The 17,083-nt window shown below is 52.7% G+C and overlaps 1 protein-coding gene across 14 annotated transcripts in view; it reads right to left on the bottom strand.

The window, feature by feature from the left end:
* CAMK2B (calcium/calmodulin dependent protein kinase II beta) overlaps window positions 1-17,083 on the bottom strand; it is a 144,734-nt gene that overhangs the window by 77,788 nt on the left and 49,863 nt on the right. For all 14 annotated transcript variants that reach the window (XM_030551852.1, XM_030551850.1, XM_030551855.1 and 11 more), the window contains exon 3: window positions 276-335. In XM_030551852.1, coding sequence (XP_030407712.1) covers window positions 276-335 — 60 coding nt within the window. The remainder of the gene's footprint in view (window positions 1-275; window positions 336-17,083) is intronic.

The raw sequence follows: 17,083 nt of genomic DNA, 5'->3' as shown, positions 1-17,083 counted from the left end.
GCTGAAGCTCTAAAACCCAGGTTTCCCAAGGACATGTCTGCACTGCCGGCAAATTCTATCCCATCTGGCTAGAGCTGGGTGAAGTTTTTGGGGTGAACCATACGTTCACCGGGACATGCATTTTGGGAGGGTGCCAATACTGTGAGTAAATTTGGGTCAAATTCAGGTCGTTTGGGGTCAACCAAAATCCCGAGGAGAGGCATCCTTCCTCCACCCCCTCCTCTGGCCCTCCTGGGGGGGTTGTCACCCTCCCCCGCCCCGCGGCAAGCACTCACCGATGTTGGAATGCTTCAGGAGACGGCAAATCCGGGCTTCGCGCTCCAACTTCTGATGATCTGGAAATGGAAGAGAGAACAAGCCCCGTTAATGGTATCACCTGATGCATCAATGCCACATGCTCAGCAAGCCCTGGCGGGCTAGGGGCAAAGAAGGGCACTCATCACCTATCCCACTTATCATGGGCTGGCACTAGCATGAAGTGCCACCAAGCACCCCCACCAGAGCCAAGTCTCCTGTCCTGAGAGCGGGACTGGGCCAAAGAGCATGGGCTTTAATACAGCAGACAGATTGGGGTTGGAGGAGAGGGTATCAGAAGCCAAGCTACATCAGCAATGCAGGCTGCAGAAGCCCCCTCTTCTCCTCCTTTCAGGAGCAGACGCTTGGCTCTCCAACGCACACAGGGCTGGGGACTGAAGGCCCAAGGCCACCAGGGATCTCACGTGGGAGAGGGCTCTCAGGCAGGCCCAGGGTTGTGGACGGATGGATTTCAAGGCCAGAGGGCCTATCATGACCATCAAGTTTGCCCTCCTGCATCACACAAGCCAGAGAACCTCCGCCAGCGAGTCCTGCAGTACTGTGATTTCTTCTCCCCTGCCAGGGGCGTCTCGCAAGCACATGGTGTTTAGAAAGACATCCGCTCTCGCTGCAAAGAGCCTGCATGGTGGAGAGTCCACCCCATCCCACCCTTGGAGAATCGGTTGTGGTGGCTACTCGTCTCCCCACTTCAGAAGCTGTGTCTGTTTCCAGTTTGAATTTTCCTAACATCAGCATACAGCCATTGGAGTGTGTCTGTTCAGCTAACATGTCCCGAACATTGGAAAGCTCCCTACAGACAGTGATCAAGTCACCTCTCCTCTTTGATTCCCTTACACCTGCTCTGTCAGGCCTCTGCCACTCAGCCGGGCCCCCTACACCACCAAGACGCGGGGCCACATCACCCCAGACTCACCCATAGACACCCCCAAAATTCTCAGTCAGTTCAAGCCTTCCCGCATCTCCCCAGTATCCTGGAAAAGCCTCCCCCAACCTGATACCCAAGGGAGGTTTCCCCCAGCTTGGCCAGCAGGCCTTCACTCTGCCCCCACAGGATCACTCTGTTGGGAGGGAGGGAGGGTGGCTTCAAGTGCAGGAAGCAAATTGCCCAATGCAATGTTGGCCTTATTAATTACATCCGGGCAGCCAGAAACAAGGCGGTAGCATGATCTCTGTAAACCAGCAGCAGCTGCTCCCTGTATTAGTGCTGACACACGGCATGTCCTGTGGAGCTGTCTGACTAGGAGTCCAGGTGCGAAATTGTGGTGGACCCAGAGAAAATGGCACCATTTCTAAACGAAAGGCTAGGTACTGTGATGTTCTTATTGCCATCTCTATGGACCAGCGTTAGGATTTTGTCATCATCTTGTGTGTGAACTAGCACCTTAATGGTTAATGCCCTCTGTGATGGGTTGTATCACAGAACCTCTCTTGGGATCTGCCACTCTATGTGCCAAGACTTCCTGTGCTCCTGCTTTCCCTGCCAGCTCGGGACCCCAGCACCCTGTGTTGCTGAGCCAGACACATACGTCTGCTCCAACAAGGACCTAGGGTCTGAATTACTTGCCCCAAAGTTGCAGGTTTACCTGAAAGCAGGTAACAGAAGTGTTTCTGTCTTTAACACTCAGATGCCCAACTTCCAATGGGGTCTAAACCCAAATAAATCCATTTTACCCTGTATAAAGCTTAAGTAGGGTAAACTCATAAACTGTTCGCCCTCTAGAGAGAGATGCATGGCTGTTTGCTCACCCAGGTATTAACACATACTCTGAGTTAATTAATAAGTAAAAAGTGATTTTATTAAATACAAAAAGTAGGATTTAAGTGGTTCCAAGTAGTAACAGACAGAACAAAGTAAGTCACCAAGGAAAATAAAATAAAACACGCAAATCTATGTCTAATCAAACTGCATACAGATAATCTCACCCTCAGAGATGCTTCAGTAAGTTTTTTTCTCAGACTGGACACCTTCCAGGCCTGGGCACAATTCTTTCCCCTGGTACATCTCTTGTTCCAGCTCAGGTGGTAGCTAGGGGATTCTTCTATGATGGCTCCTCCCTTTTGTTCTGTTCCACCCCTTTATATATCTGTTGCATAAAGTGGGAATCCTTTGTCCCTCTTTGGGTTCCCACCCCTTCCTTCTCAATGGAAAAGAACCAGATTAAAAATGGATTCCAGTTGAGGTGACATGATCACATATCACTGCAAGACTTCATTGCCCACTTGCCAGCATATAGGTATACAGGAAGACTTGCAGGTAAAACACACCCATCTGTAGATAATTGTCCTGGTTAATGGGAGTCATCAAGATTCTAAACCACCATTAATGGCCCACACTTTGCATAATTACAATAGGCCCTCAGAGTTATATTTCATATTTCTAGTTTCAGATACAAGAGTGATACATTTATACAAATAGGATGACCACACCCAGTAGATTATAAACTTTGTAATGATGCTTTACAAGAGACCTTTTGCATGAAGCATATTCCAGTTACATTATATTCACTCAGTAGCATATTTTTATAAAACCATATAGACTGCAATGTCACACCCTTCTTGCCACAAGCTCTGCATGACATTCTGATTTAAAAAACATAACACTATCCATTCAACATGTTAGACTACAAACTGGCTAACTGATAGATCTCCCAAACAGCCTGTTAACAGGGGATCACCACCTCATAGGGGTGTTTCTAGAGGGGCCCAACACTATTCAAGATCTTTACCAGTGATCTGGAAGAAAATTTAGCTTCATTGCTGGTCAATTTAACAGGTGACACAAAAACTGGGGGAAGGGGTGGTAAATAATCATAGAATCATAGAGTTGGAAGAGCCCTCAGGAGGTCATTTAGTCCAAATCGCTGCTCAAAGCAGAACCAACACCAACTAAATCATCCCAGCAAGGGCTTTGTCAAGCTGGGCCTTAAAAACCTCTAAGGAAGGAGATTCCACCACTCCCTAGGTAACCCATTCCAGTGCTTCACCACCCTCCTAGTGAAATAGTGTTTCCTAATATCCAGCCTAGAGCTCCCCACTGCAACTTGAGACCATTACTCCTTGTTCAGTCATCTGCCACCACTGAGAACAGCTGAGCTCCATCCTCTTTGGAACTCCACTTCAGGTAGTTGAAAGCTGCTATCAAATCCCCACCCCCACCACCCACACACACTCTTCTCCTCTGCAGACTAAATAAGCCCAGTTCCCTCAGCCTCTCCTCGTAAGTCATGTGCCCCAGCCCCCTAATTATTTTTGTTGCCCTCCGCTGAACTCTCTCCAGTTTGTCCACATCCTTTCTGTAGTGGGGGAACCAAAACTGGACACAATACTCCAGATGTGGCCTCACCAATGCCGAATAGAGGGGAATAATCATTTTCCTCAAGCTGCTGGCAACGTTCCTATTAATACAGCCCAATATGCCGTTAGCCTTCTTGGCAACAAGGGCACATTGCTGACTCATATCCATCTTCTCATCCACTGTAATCCCCAGGTCCTTTTCTGCAGAACTGCTGCTTAGCCAGTCAGTCCCTAATCTGTAGCAGTGCATGGGATTCTTCTGTCCTAAGTGCAAGACTCTGTACTTGTCCTTGTTGAACCTCATCTGATTTCTTTTGGCCTGATCCTCCAGTTTGCCTAGGTCACTCTGTATTCTATTCCTACCCTCCAATGTATCTACCTCTCCCCCCCCCCCAGTTTAGTGTCATCTGCGAACTTGCTGAGGGTGCAGTCCATCCCATCATCCAGATCATTAATGAAGATGTTGAACAAAAGTGGCCCCAGGACTGACCCCTGGGGCACTCCACTTGATACCGGCAAGAAAGGGAAAATCAGTTCCACAGAGCTTAGAAAGCCTGACTCAACCAAAGTCCATTGTAATACAGGGCCATCCACCTAGGAACAAAGAATGCAGGTCATGCTTGCTGGATCGGGGGCTGTCCCCTAGAAAGCTGCATCTCTGACAAGGTCTTGGGGGTCAGGGTAGACAAATAACTAAACACGAGCTCCCAGGGCAGTGCTGTTGCTAAGAGCTTCATGCTATCGTCAGCTGTAGAAACAGGGGACTAACGCGTAGGAGTTGAACTACCACCGTGCATCGCATCGGTAAGACTATTGCTGGAATGCGGTCTCCAGCTCCAGGCTCCACGCTTCCAAACGGATTCTGAGAAACTGGAAAGGGTCCAATGCAGAAGCACAGGAACAAAGTGTGGGATGGAAAAGCTGCCTCGGGGTAAGGGACCAACAAGGGGGTGGGAAAGGGGCTTGCAATGGGAAACACCAGGATCCCCTGACCCTTGGTATCCGTGGAAACTCAGATGGATGGAGGTTTGTGCAGCATATGGTTGACAAACAAAGACAGAAAGGGAAGCATGCTGGGGGAATCTCATCCCCCATGTGATGCGGGGGCGCAGGGCTCCCTGAACCATTTGAGTTCAACGCAGAATCAATGCAATATGGGCCGCAGTGTTTATCTCAGTAGACACTGCCCCTGAAGGTGCACCAGGCTGTGTCTGGGCAAGCAGGGTTAGAAATCCATGGGGCGGCCTCCCGTGTGCAGGATGGGGCAGTGTAATGAGTATGTTCAAGGGCTGGAAAAACTCTCCTCTGAAGACAGGTTGGAAAGCTAGAGGAGATGAATAAGAGGAGCCAGAATAGAAGCATATAAAGTAATGGCTGGTCTAGAGAAGGGAGATCGGGGCATCTGTTCTCCCTGTCTCAGAATGCAAGGACATAGGACAGTCAACGACATTAACAGGTGGCAAACTCAAAACTGTTGCAAGGAAATGCTTTTTTGCACAATGCATAGTGGACTGTGGAACTCTCTGCCACAAGATATCACAGGGGCAAAGATTCAAAGAGGGATAGGGTAACAATATCTAGAGCTAGAATAATTACCGGTAACAGGCTTTAGAGAGGATATTAACACTCATGCTTTAGGGCTTAACCTAGTCTCTAACTATTAGGGGTCAGGAGGAAACCTAATGTGGGGGTAGGGGGGGAGAGAGAGATTACCCCACATCTGCTATTGTGAGTTTTTGCATCTTCCTTTGCAGCATCTGGTACTGCCACACTCAGAGACAGGACACTGGGCTAGATGCACTTTGGGTCTGCTCTAGTTTGGGGGGTGGGGAGATTGGAGGCCTACACCTGATGGTCCAGAAGGTGGTGAAAGACCCCCATAATTCCCCTGTGCTGCACAGGGGAGAGTGGGCTCCTTCCAGACTAATGGAGCCACCGACATGATGGGGCCACCTGCTGCACACCCTCCCGCCAGAGGCTGGTGGGAAAGATTTGTCTCAGCAGGTGCCCTCGTCACCTGACGCAGGGCTGGGCTCTTTCAGGAAAGAAGCCGTGGCTTGGGCCAGGACCTTGGATCAGCCTGGGGCCAAGGCTCACAGCCCTGGGGGCGGAGAGGAGCCAGCCATCCAGCCAGGGCACCAGCTGACAGGGCACTGGGAAGAGGCATCTCCTGCCATGCCTCCGCCAGGCTGCAGTTAGAGGATGCCCTGCTGCTCTCTGCCCCCAGGGGAGAGGGAGACAGCCCACCCCTAGAGCGTAGGAACTTGTGCTAGAGCAGAGGAAGGGGCATGGACCCACGCTGGAGAGCTGAAGAGCACAGGGAGGGGCTCCCGCAGCCCAGGCGGTGCTGGATGGAGCCATTACAGAGCACATTCATCACCCCCTATTGTGCACTGGGCACAAGCCAAACTGTGCTGGACTGAGTAGAGCAGGGCCGAGTCAGACATGAGCGGGGAGCGCACCAGAGAACTCCCAGGCCCTGCCGGAAGCAGTGCCAGCAACACAGGGCTTGGGAACCGGCCCATTGCACTGCTTCTCCCAGACACAATGCACACCCGAGGGCCTGACCACCGCTTCTCCCGACACCTTTTGCAAGAAGTGGGGTGTGAAGCACAGTGCCCCGTTCCCAGCTCACAGAAGTCAATTCTGCCTCCCTAAATGCCCCCGCTGCTTTAGCTGGAGATGACTCACTGCACAGCCTCCGCTCATCGGCAGCGGAGTGTTAACCAGTTGTTGTGCTCCACTCCAGAGGTGGCTGCATCTCACGGCTCTCATTGCTACAGCAATGCAGGATCAGCAGGAGGGCTTGCTTCAGACTGCAGCCCCTTCCCAGAGCCCTTCCACCCAACTCCAAGTGCGGCAGGTTGGAGACCACTGGAGCATCCCCGACCCCGCACGGCAAGGGAGAGCTAACTGAGGAGGGGCCCTGCCCACCACATGCTGCTCCACCAGCGGGACTGTTAGAAGCCTTGCATTATCATCAGAGCCGTTTCTAAACGGCCCAGATCTTATCCGAATGGTTCAGACTCAGGGCTTGGAAGCAGAGACCTCACTGCCCCGTGCCCTGGGCTGCCAGGAAATCTTGTCCTTCCCAGGGAGGGCTGTGCCAGCTGGGAGCACCCCAGGGCCCAGGTTCCTGGCTGTTTCCCTGCTAGGAGAGGCTGGAACTGGAGCAGCCGGGTGCTCCGCACAAAGCGGACAGAGGAATGGAGCCATGTGGTCAATCACCAAGGGGCAAAGCAGGGCTGGTCTCTCCGGGCAACCGTCTGGGGTTCTTAGCACCAAGCTCCTGTTCAGCATCTGTCCTGCTCTCCTGCCTTCATCCCCGAGGATCCTGAGCAGCGAAGGATGGAGAGACAACCACCACCCCAGGGCACAGAGCTGCTGCCTCTGACTTATGTATATAGCCCTTCTCCAGTCAGATAGCCGCTGGTGCAGAGACTCCAATAACAAGCGTGACAGAGGTGTGTTGCAAGTCCCAGTGCAGCCCTGTCCCCTATCTGCTTCCACACACACCTGGGCCATCCTGAGTGTCTTTTTACACCACAACACTGGCCAGATTCTCCAGCCTTAGTATGATTTCATCCCCAACTGCCCGTTAACTGTCCCACGTCCCAGCACGCACTGCAAACCCTGCCACCGAAGCTCACGGAGAGTAAGATCCATTTCTCTGTTCCCTGACCCAGAAATTCAGAGAGAGGGAAAGAGAGAAAGACTGGTGGAGCCCTACGGCTCAGTGCTCAGTGAAATTATAACCCAGGGAACTAGAGTGGAGCTCCTGGTGCAGGGCAGAGCGGGTTCATGCATTTGATCTTTACCCCTCGTGGGCTCGATCAAAACCCTCTCCAGGGCTGGCACTGAGGAGCATCAGGAGGGGGGTGGGTAGGGGCGGAGTCTAGGATAGCAGGGATGAAGGGGGCACCAGTGGAGCTGTGGGGCAGGACCAAGGCATGGTCCCTATCCAGTGGTGAGCTGGAGCCCGTTCCCACCGGTTGGCAGAAACCGGTTGTTAAATTTAGAAGCCCTTTTAGAACCAGTTGTCCTGCGAGGGTCAGCTGGCTCGAAAAGGGCTTTTAAATTTAACAAAAGCCCCAGCAGCTGCCTGCCCTCCCCCCCGCCCCCCCGCCCCAGCTCACCTCACTCAGCCTCTGCCTCCTCCCCTCCCCGGCTTCCCGCGAGTCAGCTGTTCGTGCAGAAAGTCTGGGAGAGCTGAGAAGGAAGCAGCGGCTTCCCGCAGGTGAGTTGGGGCAGGGGGGCAAGGAGGGCTCCAGGTGCCGCATGGCTCCGGCCTGGCCCCTGACCCCATCCCCAGGCGGCCCGGCCAGCTGTGCGCCCCGGCTCTGGTCCAGCCCCCATCCCCAGGCAGCCTGGTAAGCGGGCAGGGAGCATGGAGAGGGTGTTGGATAGAGGGCAGGGGAGTTGGGGGAGTGGATTAGTGTTGGGGCGGTCAGAGGGCAGGGAACAGGTGGATTGAATGGGGGCAAGGGTCCCGGGGGAGGCAGTTAGGAGGAAGCAGGGGTTGGATGGGTCGGCAGGGGACAGGGAAGGGGGGTGGATGGGGCAAGAGTCCTGGGGGGGCTGTCAAGGAACGTGGGGGGTTGGGTGGGGCAGGAGTCCCCAAGGGGGGCATGACCCCCTCATGGGGTGAGGAGGAGGCAACCGGTTGTTAATATTTTGGCAGCTCATCACTGTCCCCCTCTATTGCTGACCCACAGCACTGTTGATAGTCTGAGCCCCATAGAGATTTGCCAATTACATACCATGGCACATATGGCAAAGACAAGAGGGTTTTTTCATCTCTGCCAGGGCAGCCCCCTGACCTCCTGCTCACTGCCCAGAAAGCAACAACCCACTCCCCCAGGCCCCTCCACCCCCCTCATGGAGCCCAGCTGCATGCACCCAAGGCACCTCCCCTCTGTCCCTGGGGTCGGCTAGAAAACCTGGTGCCGGGATTCCATGGTCAGACGGATCCCGCTGCTATCACTCTCCACCTCCTGCACCAGCTGCTCTGCCACCCCAGCAGCAGCCGCGAGGGCAGATGGCAGCTGTGCCACGTCCCCCTCTAGGAGAGATCAGAGACACAGAATAGGAGAGAGCGGCTCAGCACTTGGGCACCTGCACTGATACACTCAGACCCAGCAGCCTCCCTCCTTCAGGCACTGACATACCTCCACGTCTTTCAGCCATGGCCCACTCCCCTTGCCTAGCTGCACCACACTGAGCAGGGGGTCTGGAGGAGATATGGCGCTCTCTCTCTGGAAGCCCCTGGGGTAAAGACACTGGGTCCCCATTGTGAACCCTGCTGGCTCCAAGAAGAGAAGGAGCAGGACCCTCACCATCTTCAGTCACTCCTGGTGGCCTGGCCACTTGCGATGCCCTAAAGCAGTGGTTCTCAAACTGTTTTTTTTAATGGACCACTTGAAAATTGCTGAGGGTCTCGGTGGACCACTTAATGGTCTTTCCAAATGTTGTTTGTACTGTTAGCTAACTATTATAAAGCGCTTTGGAGAAAAGCGCTATATTAAAAAAAACCTCAATAATTAACATTTTTTTTCTCTACAAATAAAAGCGCACAACTCATATTTTAATATCAATAGTCTTACTTTTCTAATGTGATGGACGTGCTCTCTCTCCCCTGTCGCAGCAGCCCCCGAACTGAGGCTGGGAAGGAGGCAGGTCTCTCCCCGGCAGCTGCAGCCCTGGAGCTGGGGAAGTTTTCTCTTTCTCTGGTCACTGCAGCCCTGCACGTCCCAAATTCTCCCCACTCCCTCTTCTCATCCCACTGCCCCCCCTCCCACCAATTCCCTATCGTCCCCAAGGCCACTACCTCACCTTACATGTGCATCTTCTCCAGGGTCCAGGCACCTAATTAGTGGAACCATGCCTGTGTGACTCCACTAATCAGGTGGGTGGCCCTCCATTCTCTTGTGTGCAGCTGCCCAGGCATGCACCTTAGAGGGAACTATCCACAGACCACCTGAATGGAGCTCGCGGACCACTGGAGGCCTGTGGACCACAGTTTGACAACCTCTGCCCTAAAGGTCACAGCAGGCTGAAAACAGTAAGGCTGCGTTGTGGGCTGGGTCATGCAGTGGATGGGTTTATAAACACTCCTATCACACTTCCAAGGAGCCCAAAGCACTTCGCCCGGCTGAGATGGAACCACCTCTGGAGTGGAACACAGCAGCTTGCAGCAATGCTGCACAGAGGGGATGCAGCGGAATTAAAAATCCGACTTCAGAGCACTGCGAGGGTCCTGCAGTTGGTGCTTCTGGCCTTCCTTCATGGCCTCAGGGAGGGCTTCTTGGCTTCTGCTGCAGCAGCATGGCTGACAGGGCACCAGGCCCAGACCACTCACCAGTTCATGTTCTAATGAGTCACTCTGGGCAGTCCTCGCCCCTCCATAGCCTGGCAGGGGCATGGTGTGCACCCAGGAAGGCTCCGCCGTCCAACTGGGAGCATGTCCATCAGAGAGGCCATGGAATCACTGCAGAAGCCTTCCTGCCGAAGTACAGCCCCAGCTGCAGCCAGCCCTCCCTGCCCCAGCTGCTGCTGCTTGTCATCACCGACACTTGCAGGGAAATTGGATCTCTGCTGCTCGGGGATCCCCTTCCTGCCCCCCTCCACCAGTTACTCAGGAGGAGAGCGCTCCCGGAGCAAGAGGAGACACCTGCCCATGTGCACCACCCTGAACAAGGGCCCCTTTCTAGTCTCAGGGACACGAATGGGATCCCCTGATTGGCACGTGCTCTAAGGCAGCAGCAGGCAGGATTACAGGAGACCCACAGGGTCAGGAAATCTCTAACAGCTCCAAAGCAACCCAGCTTCACTGCCAAATATGCTTGAGTGGTTGGGTGGGACACAGGGAGAGCCCTACCACATCATCCAGCCCCCAAGCCCTGCCCAGCGGCAGCTCCAGGCACTAGCGCACCAAGCACATGCCTGGGGTGGCAAGCCGTGGGGAGTGTCCTGCCAATCCCTGCGAGGGCAGCAGTCAGGCAGCCTTTGGCAGCTTGCCTGCGGGAGGTCTGCCGGTCCCGCAGATTCGGCAGCAATTCGGCAGTGGGTACACCAAAGCCACGGGACCAGCGGACCTCCCACAGGCAAGCCGCCGAAGGCAGCCTGCCTACCGTGCCTGGGGCGGCAAAAAAGCTAGAGCCGCCCCTGGCCCTGCCCCCCCCCCCAGTGTGTGTCCCTCACCCTCTCAGCCCCAGCTGTAACAGCCCTAACCGCCCCCCAGCGTGTCCCTCACCCACTGAGTCCCAGCTGTAACGGCCCTGCCCCCCCTCAGAATGTGTCCCTCACCCCCTCAGCCCCAGCTGTAAGGGCCCCACAGGAAGGAAAGCTGCTGTGTGCAGACATAAATGGAACTGACAGAATTTTGCTCTCCCCATTTAGAGAAATAAAGTGAAATTCTTAACTCCTAGGGTAATCCACTATTGGAACAATATACCCCAGTCGTGGGAGATTCTCCATCCCTGGCCATTTATAACTCACATCCGGCTCTTTTTCTAACAGATCTGTGCTAGGAATTATTGTGGGCCGTTCCATGGCCTGTGCTATCCAGGGGGACAGATTAGATTGCAATGGTCCCCTTTTGGCCTTGGAATTTAGCATCTCCTGACATTGTTATTGAGTGTTGGCATTGCAGGCTCAGAAATCCACCCCTCTCCTTAGGCCTCACAGCTCGAGCCACAACTCCAAAAGGCGGCCACACAGTGTTTTTTAGGGTGCTAACGTGGGCCCCATTAGCCCATGTTTATCAACCTGGGCTAGGAGTCTCGCTCCCATGGGCATGTGGACAAACCCTACCATACTGTCTTATTGAGTAGTATATAAGTGTGAAGACAGACAAACAGTCTGTCCATCCAGGGGAATGCAGGGACTGACTTATGAGACATCATTCAAGGAGTTCTATAAACAGAACCTGCAGAAACAGTCCCATAGAATGGAACATCATCTATAGGGTTTCAGACCATTTTATAGTGTTGGGTCTAAACTTTTGGTGAACTTTGGAGCCAAAACACACCCAGACTGGCCGTCTCTGCATAATCCTTTCTGAACCCTTTATCGAACAAAGCACTGACCTGCAAACTACTCATGACACCCCCTTTATTAAGTAGCCATTAGCCTTTATCTCTATGCATTTACTTGTTAAACTTGCTTTTCCTGTAAAATCTTGATTGATTATGCATGACCATTATCTTTTATTAATCACTTTGTTTACTTCTGTGTATAAATATTGATGCTCACCCCTAATAAAGGGGCCACACTTATTCTAAAGCTTTTGGGTTAGTGTGAGCCCGTTGATCAACGCATTGGTGTCTGGTCTCTGACAGAATTGTGTGCCCAAATACCAACTCCGCACGAACTTGGGTGTTGGAGAGGTGAGTGAGGACTTGCTTTATTACCTAACAATTTGGGGGCTCGTCCGGGATTCCTTCTGGTGCGGTACCTCTGTCCAGTGGTCAGACCACTCATATATGAATTGGCAAGGCGCCACAGGAGATTTCTCCCAGCCAATTCAATATTGAGGGGTCGTGTATTGGACAGCAGGGTAAACGCCAGTTGGAGGGCTCCTGTCAGACACCATGGGTCAAGGGACTAGCGTGCCTCTTGAGAGTCCGTTGGGGATTGTAAATAAGTTATGGAACGAAGGGAAACTCCCAGTATAGACAGGAATGTCTAGGAAGAAATTGTACACACTATGTGTAAGGAATTGGACTGGGTATACCGCGGTATTGGCCGACCCGGAGATGAGGTGGCCTTCGTATGGCTCTTTCGAACAGGCTGCCTTAAGAGGAGTAAAGAGCCAGATCGAAAAAGACCATCCGGGACAGTTATGTTACTGGTTTTGTTGGGACACAGCAGCAGAGCTGTGGAAATCTTTAAAAATTATGGCAGTCAGGTACTCTCCCGAGAGTGAACCCCCTCCAGGTTATTTCGATGAAGGATGTAGACCACGGCGTGTTTTGACTCGTCAGCTGGTCCCCTCTGCACCTGCCCCTATTCCTCCGCAGGGGGACTCTCTCCTTGTAGCAGAGGGGAATCTGCAGGATACCAGATTGGAATTTGTGCAGAAGGATGAGGAGGAAATGGAGGGGCAAACCTCGGGAGGAGTAGTTACTAGGCTTATGTCCAAGCAGGTACGGCAGGGTGCATGCCCCCCCCCCCCGAGGAAAGTATAGTTAGAGAGATGCCTTTACAGGTGCACGATCAACCTTATATGGGCAATGATGGACGATTGCAACATGCTAGTATTGTGGAATATAAAGGATGGCTAGAATGGGATTTGAAAGAGTGGGGACAGTTGTCAGGGTCTTTTGGGGAAAATCCCCGAAAGATCATAGAACTTCTAGAAAGATTGTTTTTAAGTTATAATCCTACTTATACGGATGTGGATCAGTTGTTAAGTAGAGTTTTGACCGGAGAGGAACGTAGTAGATTGTGGATGGCAGAAAGGACATGGGGAGATAGCAATGCAGTTAATCTTACTTGGATGGATAGGCGGGATCTGGCCGCTGGCTGGAATCCCCTAGACTGGACTCAGCTAAGGCTGACTCAGCTGCGAACAGATCGAGAGCGATTGTTAGAGAGACTCAAGGAAATGGCTCGCCGCTCGCCTAATCAGGCTAAGTTCATGCAGATTCGGCAGGAATCTGATGAGCCGCCCAGAAAGTTCTGGTCGAGGCTATTGGAGGGGGCCCGAATGTTCACTCAGATGGATCCTGAGAGAGAAGCAGACCACCCTACTCTTATTTCATTTTTTGTGAATCAGTCGGTGCCCCCTGTAAGGGATTACTTCTTAAAGTTTCGCCCTGGTTGGGGAGGTGAGTCAGTCACTTCAATGTTGGACGTAGCTGATTTTGCCTGGGAGAAAGAAAGGGAAAGTAGTAAAAAGAAAGAGAAAAAGGAAGAATATAAGCTGATGGCTTTAGCTTTTCACGGTGGTGTTCGAGGCAAAGGCCGTGGCCGTGGCAGGGGATTCCAGGGTGCCCGAGGAAGAGGGTCCTGGCGACCCCAGCCATCAGGAAATTGTTTTCAGTGCGGACAGCCTGGTCACTTTAAACGTGAATGCCCCTGGGGACGCCCAGAGGGTCTGGTTGCATCCGCAGATGCTTACACAAGTGAGGAATACACCCCTGCACCACCAGCTCAGCCAATTCCCCAGGCCTGGATCAACTACGGGAAACAGCAGCAGCTGCAGCAAACTCAGCCTCCTCAATGACGGTACCCCGGGGGCGAAGGCAAACAATGTGATGGTCTTATTTCCTTAATGTCTTTAGCCGGCTCCTTTCTCACTTTCTCCCCTCCCAGCAAAGAGCCTCGTTTAACCCTTTCAGTCCAGGGACTGCCTGTCTCTTTCCTCATTGATACTGGGGCTACTTTCTCTCTTTTAAATCATGCCCCCTCTCCCTGGCTATCCTCTGAGATTAAAACTGCGACTGGGGTGGAGGGCAACCCACAGTCTCTGGAACTCACTTTGCCTTTGAATGTTGTTTATGCTGATAAATGTTTTCCTCACCGTTTTCTTTTTTCCCCAGCTTGTCCGATCCCTTTGATGGGCCGGGATTTACACTGTAAGCTTGAGGCTACTTTAACCTGCACTCCTGAAGGGGTAGGATTATTGATGACAGTGTTAGGAGATTCGGCCCCTACTCAGGGTAATTGGGAAACACCCCTCTCTCTCTCCCCTGACCTCACTGACTTGCCTTCAACCCTCTGGGGAATTTCTGACACTGATGTTGGCCTGCTCCTTTCGGCAGAGCCCGTAAGGATTCAGGTAAAGCCTTCCTTAACCCCCCCGTCAGTCCCTCAATACCCCCTGTCGCTGGAAGCCCGGGAGGGCATCCGCCCCATTATCGAGGGATTCATTGCACAAAAGCTAGTCCGCCCTCAGCGCACTCCCTGTAACACCCCTATACTGCCTGTCAAAAAGCCTCCTAAAAAGGACGGAGACCCTGTTCGTTGGCGCTTTGTACAGGATCTACGAGTTGTTAATCAGTATGTGGTCCCTCTTCATGCAGTAGTCCCTGACCCAGCTACTATCATCAGCCAAATCCCCTGGGATGCTGAGTGGTTCACTGTTATTGACTTAAAATCAGCTTTTTTCAGCATTCCTGTGCACCCAGACTCTCAGTATCTCTTTGGTTTCACCTGGGAGGGACAAAGTTATGTCTGGCAACGACTTCCTCAAGGCTACAGAGACAGCCCCACGATTTTCAGCCAGTGCCTCCGCCACGACTTGGAAGGTTTCACCAGTCCGCAGGGATCCACATTGGTCCTATACGTAGATGACATCCTATTAGGTAATCGCGAAGAAGCTGCCCTCCGCATCGATGGTAAGGCACTTTTATTATACCTACACACCAGAGGCCACAAGGTAGACCCTAAAAAGATTCAGTGGGTCTCACAGAAGGTCCGATATCTGGGCTTCCTGTTAACCCCAGAGGGAAGACAGATGGACCCAGCCTGCATAAAGACTATTCAAAACTGCCCTCTACCGAACACCAAGAAACAACTTCGAGGTTTTTTAGGATTAATTGGCTTCTGTCGCCCCTGGTTGCTGTCCTGCGGGGAGTTAAGCAAACCGCTCCACCGACTCACTGCTAACCTTGCTCCTGACCCTTTGCAGTGGTCCCCGGACACTATTCAAGCCTTTCAGTTACTCAAGGACAGTGTGGCCTCCTCCATGTCTCTCCGCCCCCCCAATTACAGCAAACCCTTTCACCTTTTTGTCCACGAGAGGGGCGGAATTGCTAGTGGTGTCCTTACCCAGCTGAGCGGGCCCCACCATTTCCCGCTTGCTTTTTACTCTCAGCAAATCGACCCTGTCGCTCAGGGAACCCCATCCTGCACCCGGACTCTGGCAGCAGCTGCCCTGCTGATCACAAAGGCAAAGAGCCTAACCCTGGGTCATTTTACCATGGTTTGGACCTCTCATGCCTTGTCAGCCCTTCTGCGTAGGGGCACAACCCAAGTCTTTTCGGCCCATCGTCAGCAACAGCTAGAGGCCAAACTCTTAGAAGACACTAACCTAATTTTTGAAAGGTGTGGACCCCTTAATCCAGCTACCTTGCTTCCTGACCTGCCAGTCCTCCAGGATCAGCACGACTGTGTGGAAGTAGTTTCCAGCATCTTACAGATAAGGGACAACCTGTTTGACGTGCCACTGGACAATCCCGATTGCATCCTCTTCTCGGACGGAAGCTCCTTCTATGTTGATGGCAAGCGTTTCACTGGTTATGCTGTCACCTCTGAATGGGACGTTCAAGAGGCCGCCTCACTGCCAGGCAACTGGGGAGCCCAAGCCGCTGAACTCTATGCCCTGGCCCGAGCTTGCCAGTTGGCCGCTGGTAAGACCGTTACCATTTTTACTGATAGCAAATATGCTTTTGGAGTTGTGCATTGTCATATCCACCTCTGGAAGTTTCGAGGTTTCCAGACAGCTGCCGGTAAACCCATTCAGCACCTCCCCCTCATCCACAAGCTTTTGGACGCCCTCCAAAAACCCTCTGTCCTGGCTGTAGTTCACTGCCGGGCCCATACTAAAGATAGCAGCCCCGTTACCCGTGGGAATGCCCTGGCTGACGCCTCCGCCAAGAAGGCTGCCACCTTACCTTTAGCCATGCCCACATTGGCTATTGCAACCTCCTCCTTTACTCCACCGCACCCCGTACCAGTACCCGCTGCTGAACTAAAATCATGGGAAAGCCTCGGGGCCACTCTGGTCAAAGGGACCTGGCTTATGCCAGATGGCCGAGCCTGCCTCCCTCGCTCCGCATACCCCGTGGCAGTTCGCTGGCACCATGATAAAGGGGGTCACTACGGCACGCACGCCCTCGTGGACACTATCGCTCGCTTTTGGTATGCTCCAGGCATTCAACCCTATTGTCTATCAATAGTGAAAGCATGCAGCACATGTCAGCGTAATGGACCTGCTCCGCCTCTTAACAAAATTAAGGGTGGAAGACCTCCGCCTGCTGCTCCATTTCAACATCTTCAAATTGACTTTGCAGATATGCCAAAGGCTTTTGGGAAAAAGCACCTCCTTGTTTGGTTTGCCCTCTGGGTCGAAGCTTTTCCTACTGCTAATTGTACTGCTGCCACAGTGGCGAAGATTCTCCTTAGAGATATTGTACCCCGTTTTGGCATCCCTCTTGTGCTCGACTCAGATCGCGGACCTCACTTTACTGGTCATGTCCTTGGCCGTTTAGAACAAGGACTGGGCATTTCACACTCCTTTCATACACCCTACCACCCCCAGTCTAGCGGGAAAGTTGAGCGTATGAATAGGGAACTTAAGTTTACATTGGCTAAATACTGTCAGGAAACAGGATTAAAGTGGCCTCAGGTACTTCCCTTGGTCCTGTTTCACCTTCGTACTTGCCCAACCCGCGCATTGGGATTATCCCCCTTTGAACTGCTCTATGGACACCCCCCTTTCAAAGGCGGGGCGCTACCACGTGCTGAT

This window comes from Gopherus evgoodei, chromosome 2 (genome assembly GCF_007399415.2).
Source record: "Gopherus evgoodei ecotype Sinaloan lineage chromosome 2, rGopEvg1_v1.p, whole genome shotgun sequence".
NCBI classification, from domain to species: Eukaryota; Metazoa; Chordata; order Testudines; family Testudinidae; genus Gopherus; species Gopherus evgoodei.
This window is presented reverse-complemented; position numbering and strand designations above follow the sequence as displayed.